Source organism: Rhincodon typus, chromosome 34, assembly GCF_021869965.1.
Source record: "Rhincodon typus isolate 14 chromosome 34, sRhiTyp1.1, whole genome shotgun sequence".
NCBI lineage: Eukaryota > Metazoa > Chordata > Chondrichthyes > Orectolobiformes > Rhincodontidae > Rhincodon > Rhincodon typus.
In genome coordinates, this window is record NC_063365.1 from 10,206,571 (window position 1) to 10,215,752 (window position 9,182).

The 9,182-nt window shown below is 40.4% G+C and overlaps 1 protein-coding gene across 1 annotated transcript in view; it reads right to left on the reverse strand.

The window, feature by feature from the left end:
• Positions 1-404: 404 nt before the first annotated feature.
• The window catches only part of drgx (dorsal root ganglia homeobox), an 11,338-nt gene continuing 2,560 nt past the window's right edge, over positions 405-9,182 (reverse strand). The window contains exons 4-7 of the mRNA XM_048616381.1: positions 8,808-8,909; positions 6,735-6,907; positions 6,509-6,621; positions 405-1,022 (exon numbers count right to left, since the gene is read on the reverse strand). Coding sequence (XP_048472338.1) covers positions 760-1,022; positions 6,509-6,621; positions 6,735-6,907; positions 8,808-8,909 — 651 coding nt within the window. The 3' untranslated portion in view covers positions 405-759. The remainder of the gene's footprint in view (positions 1,023-6,508; positions 6,622-6,734; positions 6,908-8,807; positions 8,910-9,182) is intronic.

The window sequence follows — 9,182 nt, forward strand, 5'->3', positions numbered from 1 at the left end:
TCACAATATGCACAGTCCTGTAGTGTCTCACTGCTTGTATCTGTTAGAGTGTTTTCATATTTCAGAATGTCAAGCTAAAATTAACAGCATAAAATTAAATTCATAAATCCTTTTGTTGCGGTGAAAGTATACCAGAGATTGTGCTATTAATATTTCAAATGAATTCCTGTTAACAGTTTATCCACTTAATAGAAATCTACTGTATCATAATGACATAGAAGCTTACAGCTTTATTGCACACTGAAGGTCACCTCTTCCAGAACAACCACTTGTATTTGCAAATTTAGCAAACAATCGGCAGGTGCTTTTTGTGTTCTTTTACTTGATCTATACTCACTTACCTGCGTGAGATTATATTCTTTCCCCATTGCATTATAAAAAGGGAATAGGTAAAATTGCTTGTGGTCTGAGGAAGTGGGTTTGTTGATCTCATGCATTTTCTCCTTAAATACCTGCTGCACAGTTTTAGTGCAAGGCAATTCTAGCATGTGATAATCTTCCCATGTAGTCAAGAGTGGAATAAACATGGTTAAAAGAAAAAAAGGAAGGCAACCGCTGCATTGCAAAAGATCCAGAATTCATTTATATACATCTTTTTGGCTTTGACCCAGGTAAGAGCGTCTTTGTTTTTGTACAGATGGTGTCATGTCTTGATCATATGGTGGATCCAATATCTTTACAGCTGTGAGAATATTCACAGTGATGCCATAAAGTGATCTTAAGTGTTATCTCTACAGTTACGGTTCTCTCTCCTTCCCCTCATAAGTTCCGTTCAGCCTCAATCTTCTCTTTGGGATGGCTGGCCTTCTCCTGGTCAGTATCCAAGGAGGGTTTCGATCCAACAGCAGGGCTGTTGTTAGCTGTTGGAAGCAGGTTGGCTGACTGGAGCACTGCCTCAGAGTGTTCACGTGCTTTCATGCGCAATGCAGCTACACTAGCTGTTCGATTGCTCTGGCAACCATAGGGGGGCAAAAAGGAGAGACCCATTGGGTCTGGCACACAGCAGGAACATAGGGAATTTCCTAAGAACAAAAACAGGCATCTTAATTACACATGTTCACACATGGAAAAGCTGCATTCTACAAAGTTTAAACATTCACACAGAAATCTGACCTACAACAACATTTTAGGACCAGAAAACAATGTGTCTTGAGTATCTTTTTACAATATTCTCAAACGGATTTAATAAATATGAAAACAGAAGCAATATAGGGCAACAACCTTCGCCATTTCCCATCTAACTGTTTCAAAGCAAACTCAGAGCAGTTGACTGATTGGACATTTCAATGGGGCACAAATTTCATGAGGTTATTAGCAAACAATGCCCTAGGTTTCGAATCATAATGAAGTATCACAAATTACAATGAAGAAAATTGCTGGATCATGAAGCATATGTGAGATGAGATTAAAAGTTTTCCCATTTCTTGAATCAAATAAAAAGTTACTAATATTTTGTTTCTCTGTCAGTCTAGTGAAAAGTAAATTCTGCAAAAGGAACTACTTTAGGAAACTGACACTTTCAGCAACAGCACTTTACATACAGCACCTCTAATTTATTCAAATAACTTGGTGCTTTACAAAATGAAATTTGGCAATGAACCACAGATTAACCCAAAAAGTTTGGTGAAGTAGGTCATTTTTCAGGAACTTCTTATTGAAGGAGAGAAGTAGAGAAGTGGAGAGATTTATAGAGGGAATTTCTGAGCTTTGGGCCATTTTAGTTGATGGCATAGCTGACTATAGTGGAGCAGTTAAGATCAGGAATAGTTCAGAATCTAAAACTGGTAGAGCACAGCGATTTTTGGCATCTTGTTTAGAAGTTGGTGGTTGTTGCTGTAAGACTGGAAGAGAGATATGGAGGGGTGAAACTACTTAAAGAGTTGAGAATATGGAAGAGAATTTTGAAATTAAACGCATTGTTTAGTCAACTTAGATCACCAAGCACAGGGGAGTGTAAGTGAGTAGGAATTGTGGCAACTTAGGACACTTACAGCATTGTTTAGAATACTTCAGATTAAAGAAGGATTGGGCCAAGGAGACTGATGAGGAGCAAATTGAAATAGTGAAGTCTGAGATCTAACAATTCCATCACCAAAGGGCTGGAGTTAGAGTGGAGTTAGGTGGTGTCACAGGGGTGAATATGCACAGTCTTAGTGATGGTGCAGACGTGACAGAATGCTCAGCTCAGAGTCAAGAATGGTTGGAAAGGTTTTGGTTCAGCCTCTGACAGTGCTAGAGTGCTAGATGGTGTCAGTGAACAGAGTTTGTGAACAGGAACAAAAATATTGTACTTTGCTATTAGTGTGAATTTCTACTTATCCATTACTGACAAACAATCTGACAGTTTAGAGACAGTGAAAGGTCAAGAGAGGTAATGGGGAAGCAGAGCTGGACACCAGTGGGCATGTGAAAAAGATCACTGAAGGCACATCTCGATGAGAAATGGGAGGGCCCCACTATGGATCCTTGGGAGAAAATACCAGGGATAGAAGGTGCAGGAGCAATAAGAAAAATCACTGCAGATTCTTCAATGAAATAAAGAGAAAAAAATTGAACCAGGAATGAGCAGTCTCACGAAGTTGTTTAAAGGAGGAGAGATTTGAGCAGAATTTCATGGACTACTGCATCAAAAAGCAACTTCAAAACAATATCAGGTTAGATTAGAAGCCATATGTGATTATAGTTTAATGCAATGATTTGATCCATCAAAGCAATTTTACAACGATAATTTTGGGACAGGCCATCCTGCATGTTGGCACTGATTTCAAATAAAGTAACTCTTTGGCACTGCATTCTTGGCCACATTCTTAAGAATATTTAACTTGCTGCCTGAATGGAAATAATTTTAAAACTGAGATTCTGGACCCCCAATTGGGATCAAATTCGAGACTCAATTTGAACAAGTCCAAAGACATCAAACCAAAGCAAGTATTTTTTTCTTCATTTCAACTCACAATGCTAATAACCATTTGTCATCCACAATGCATATTATCCCAAGTTTGTCCACTGTGGGACTGTAAGAAGTTTTGCCAGCCTAATAGTCAAAAGGAACAAAGCAATGGGTATGAAATATAAACAGATAGAAATGGATTGGGAGTATGTGATCTATGGCCACAGTTTGGACACCTCAGCCATACCCAGTGTAAGCAAATATATGCAGTAATTACAAAGAGAAATACTTGAACCCAAATATATGATTCAGCACTGACCAATGGCCCTTGAATAGAAACAGAGACACAGAAAACTAGGACAGTCTAACTGAACATGAATATCTGTGTTCTTGTGTTCAGTGGACATATATTACTTTATTTACCCAGAAGTCGTTATATGGTTCATTCTAAAATAATGTTTGTCCTCCAGCTAATTTATGATCTATGGATCATCATATTTCATGTTACATTTAGATAATGCTGATTGGAAATAATAAAGGGATGGAGAGATGATGCCAATAATCAGAATGGGCGTCATATCATATCAAAGTTGAGATGTGAGTTCTAAAATATTGATAAGTTATACATTGAGAATTACACACAACTAGCACTCAGCTCTTGCTACAATGTGCAGCATGCATGGAGGAAATGCAGCTAAGCTCATGTTGAGTCTATATAATGTTAACCATAAAGGACAGGAGGGTTCCAACTCAAGAATAATGTTAAGGTTGACCGTTCCAGACCGGAATTAAAAACCCTTTGTGAAAAGACTCTGAAGTATTGTACATTGTCAAAATGGAAAGAATGTGGAAACTTGATAAAAACCATACACAACCTTTCAGAAAAAAGTCCAGGATGTCAGAATGCAAATCTCTCGAAGATTCCAGCAAAAAAAAAGAACAATTTACGAAAAGGAATGATATGGTCTGGTGTTAATAAGGCTGATCGGAACAGGGATTATTTGATATTAAATGTGGCCTCACTTTGGAAAGATAATTCCGCATTGGCACTGTATATTTGGTGTCAGCTATATTACTTTTCTATAACTGAATCTTCTCTTCCTTTGGTGCACAAGGAAACTTACCCTTTCACACGGGTTTCTCATTATTTAAAAAAAGGCTGTGTCCTCAATGTTCATTCCTTGTGTGCTGCAGATTGAAGGACACATTTGGGCCTTCGAGCACTGTTATTTCTCCACACTCACACTATGTTAATTTTCTAATCATCAAATGGCAGAGTAGACTCTCATTAGACCTAAAATGGTCCTTCTCCCAAAAATAAGCATTCATTTGTCTAACATCAACACTTAAGTTAACCATATGGCTCATTATGTTCAACTTTTGGATATAAAGCCAACTTTCAGCCTGTGCATCAATTTTTTTTTAACTAGCATAATCACAATCATAGATTGCTTCAAGATGAATCATATTGGGAGATGAAATGTTAACTCGGTTTCTCTCTCCAGATGCTGCCAGATCTATTGTTTTTCTCTAGCACTTCATTTTTATTTCAGATCTCCAACATCTGTGGTGTTTTGCTTTCATAATCATATTTTGACTCTGGCCATCAGAACCTTAAGCGGCTCACTGAAGACACAAAACACCTTGTCATGATGTTTTGAATAAAACTATATTGTGCTTATATTCTGCCCACTCCTTTTGTCTTATTCGAGTCTATGGTGCAAAAAGGAGGTTACTTTTTTCACACTTTTGAGGACTGTGTAACTGCAATGAAGTTATTCATTGGGTACAAATGGGACATTGGAGAGAACAATGCCATCGCTACAAGAAACACTCGCGTATGTGCCTCCTTTCTCCAGTGGCAGCATCTGGGACACATTATAGATCTGTTAGTACTTTAGTGTAGTTTGGGACTCGGAGTCTGCAGTTCATCTCCACACAATAAACACGTCACTTGCAGTTAACAAGAAGCCAACATCAAACTTGTTACCAACGGAAAAAAAATACATTGTGGTTTCACTCAGCCTGCAGCAACGGACTAGCGGTAGATGGCAAGACACCAAGATGTACACAAGATTATCTATTTCTACACGTGCCATGTTTAGTTTATAGAAATACGGTTATAACTCTTCATTCCAATTCAGGAACAATTAATGATTTTGGTTTGACATTTTAAGTGTTTCCTCTTTTCTAGTGAGTCTTAATTTCATTGTCTAAATCACGAAAGTTAAAACTACCATTTTCAATTACCAATTCCGTTCCTTCTTTTTATCAGAATTCATTATGAAGTTTTAAGTGGGTAATAAGAACTCACTTGTTCAAACTGAGATGTAGCTTCACAAATATTAATTATTTGTGCTGCCTCTCAATGACACTGGCTACCATTAACTCCGTATACTTTGTAGGTCTGTGATGAACCCGGAATAGAACCAAAGGTGTGTTCCATATGAGGACCCACTGCACCAGAACAACTCCGTGCTTTCCCAAAATTTAATTTAATGAGTAACAGGTCTCACAGGCTTGCTTTAATATGTTAACCCTACAGACTGTTGACGCTCAGAATTACAGTCGGAAGACGGCGCTTGTAAAAATCCACACTGGTTCTGAATGTCACCTTTTGTACAACTCAAACAGGCTGTTTTGATCGGAATTGTAACAACTGGATTGATTGAACAGTGGGGCGTCATTTCAGGGTCTTGATAGGGGAAACAATTAGAGTGGCGGTTGTTAGAGGGTCGTTCCCTACAGGAGGAAACCTTATCAGAAATCTCTCCTGAAACCTAGCTGTTCTTATTCTGCGGGGTCGAACTGCCTGTTTTCTTGGTTACTATTGGATGCTGGTTCCGCGCAAATTTCCCCGAAACAGCGTCAGAAGAGACTCCAGTCTAGTTTTAAGGATGTACTTGTGTTGTGCTGAACATGTTGGGGGCGGGATGTGAAACGCGCCGCTTTTGTCGCATCGCCCAGTGGAAAGATACTTAATGCCATAAAAGGGTCACATCAGATCTCCCCTGGATCGCTGACAGGTTCAATGGACGGTGAAGCTGCGCAGCATTTTATTCGGTGTTTAATTTGACTTGTTGTCTTTCAGAGAAGTGAAGGGGTTTAGAAGGTAGAGGACAGAGTGACAGCAGCTCAAAGCTGAATCTCAGCACGATTAATTCGAGATTGCAGGAAGCTGGACACTACTGGAGTATACAAAGCTGTTCTAACAGCATCGAAATCAGATTCACGCGTCCTTAGCCGTCCTGTTTACACAAAAAAAAACCGAAAGAACTGCGGATGCTGTAAATCAGAAACAAAAACAGAAATTGCTGGAAAAGCTCAGCAGGTCTAGCAGCATCTGTGAGGAGAAAATCAGGGTTAACATTTCGGGTCCAGTGACCCTTCCTCGGAACTGAGGAACTTTTTTTCCGGCAATTTCTGTTTTTATTTCTGCTTATATCAGTGTTTGGATCACACATTTCCCCTGTTCCCACCTTTTATTTTGTCCTAAAGTTTGCTTAATTCAATTAAACTTTAATGTAACCCCTTCGTTTTGCAGCAGGCTGTATGACTGACTATTGCCCAGGCCGGCCGCTGAAATGAATCTGCAAGAAGAACTAAACCAAAACTTACCCTTCAGCGTTGCAACTTGAGTCAGAGCTTGGGCGTAAGTGGCCGTATTGAGCAGAGTCGTGGGCAAGCAGGAGGGGAAGAAAGGGGCCGAAGGACCTACCGTCCTGCCGAGGCTGAAAGACAAACCTAGCGTTAACGGGACGATTTTAAAATGAACATTTTACCCAAACACATGCCCCCCCACCCCGTGTAACTTCAGATTTGCACGTCCCCCACCCCTTCTTACTTCTGTTGCATTTCTAACGATTCCTTTTTGCCCCGAGTCGGCTCCATGGGAGAGGGGGAATTTAGGTTTCTCATGGGAGGCGAACCTTCGGCTGCAATCTCCTTCCCAGCTTCTTGATCGGAATTGCCCCTCTCTGTTTTCCTCCATTTCGCCCTTCGGTTTTGGAACCAAACCTGCCGGGACAATGGACAAACAAAAATCAAACTGGACCCAGTACAACTCAGGAACTCCCCTTCCTTCCCCCACACCCTCCCCGCTCCCTCTCTATAATATTCATCTGATGGTTGTGGAACAAGTGCAATTTCTGGCGCCAGGGCATAGGTTATTAAGGGGCTGGGCTAATGAAATTGCACGACCTCATGTTTTGAAGAGATGTCAAGCGCTTTCCAAACCGTTGTTTTTTGAGAGAGAGTGTCTGCAATATAACGGGCTGGTATTCCTAAGATTTGCACCAAGTCCCAACGCTTCTTACACACTTTCTGCCATTCCCAACCTAATTCATTGTCATTCCCAAACCATCCGGAACGAACGGTTTCGCCTTTCCACTTTATGACAGCTTACATGGGGAAAGGCGGTGTCTCCCTGTTAGCGGGCCACGCTCTACCATAAAGCAATAAATAGGGATCAGATTTATAAACTGGAACTCAATAGGTTTTTCCCTCAATTTGTCCCGGGATTCCATCAGACAGAACTCCCCCACAATCTCCCCAGTCAGGTATATGTGGGCGATTTGAAATTGCAGTTAGCTCCACAAAGATATTAATGACTTTATAATCATGTAAACTTGGGTCAGTTAAGTGTGGACCAGATGCAGACAACTTCTTGCATCGTAATTGAATGAAGGTCGCTGGCTATAACAACATTTAATTGAGCAATTTTTCATTATCATATTTTAATGACTTTCCAGTGACAGTTAGCCTGCTTCTGAGTAACATGCATGATGAAGTCGTTTATTTCCTATTTAGTGATTATTTGACAACATCAGCCTCGATTAAGGCTCGGCTTTCTAACGCATTAATCATGTTTTAGTGGGTTACTGAATCTTTGCAGCGTTTTGTATTTGTGAGGAGGGGGTTGGCGTGATTTTTGTTTTATTTGTCAGTTGGTTTTTGCCTTCAGTCAGGGACACGGAATAAAAGAACGATTCAAAAGATTCTGCTACGCTGTTTGCAGAATAATTGTCTCAATTTGCTATATCATCCCTACACCTTCCAGCATGAAGTCGTGATCCGCCGGTCCTGAATACTCCCTAATTGCTGCATTTATCTTAATTTACAGTTCCTTCCCCGGCAGTAGGAGAGCAGGCGACGTTCAGTGAGCATTTAAAACTATATCTGAACAAGGATCCCATTCGAAAATAATAACGCCTCCGTGTGAACGCCACTTCATGGCTAGATTTAATAAACAGGATCCCTTAATCCGTTTAAGGAAGAATAATCTGTTTACAATCCCTAATTTAGAGCAATGAATTCCATTATCTCGCTCCATTTATTGTGTTTTAAACGATAGCACGGTGACCCTCAGGGACTCGAGTCATACTATTATAATACTTACAATTACGTTGGCTCGCAGATCTCACCCTGTGCAAATTTGAAAGATTCATAAATGCGTGCGTGCAAGTCCCTACTAAAAATGGGGAGGAGGGGAGGGAGTTATTGTTTAATGGATCTACATTCAGGCCTGAGTGTTCCTGCGTATGCAGCTACAGACTTGCTAACTCAAGATTGCAGTGTAGCTTCCTGCTTTTATTCAGTTCAATCTCAAAATCAGTTTGTGTTCCAATTTTAAAAGGTAGTTTGGAGCTTTTTCCGAGGCAAGGAAATGGATGTGCATTGATGTAATTTAGTGCCTTAGAGACACGGACAAATTAGTGTAGAACATTATCACTAGTTAATTATGAATGACCGATTAATCAACCTAATCTAATATTCCACATTATGTTGACGTTATTAAAGTGCATCACATAAATGACAGATAGTCTTTCATTTGTTTTATCTCTAGCCAAATATGCACTTTACACTGACAGTCGCGCAAAGTCTGAACGCTCAGCTCTTTTTCTAAAAGATGATTTACCTGAACTCTTGCTTCAGTGAGATTTATCTTCATTGCGAGCTCTTCCCTGGTGAATACGTCTGGGTAATGCGTCTGTGCAAAAACGGCTTCTAAAGCTTCTAACTAGAGAGTGAGACAGAGAGGGTGAGTGAGTGAGAGATAGACAGGGAGGGGGGAAGAGAGGGAGAGGGTGAGCGAGGATGAAAAACAGAAGGTGAAAGAGAAAGGGTGAGAGCGAGCGAGGGTCAGAGGGGGAGTGTGACTCAGAGAAAGAGAGTGTGGTTAAGAGAGAGTGATTGAGAGGAAGATAGGTTTGAAAAGAGGGTGTGAGAGAGGAGGGTGTGAAAGGGGGATAAGAGGAAGGTGAGGGATTGAGGCGGGGGCTGAGAGAGAGAG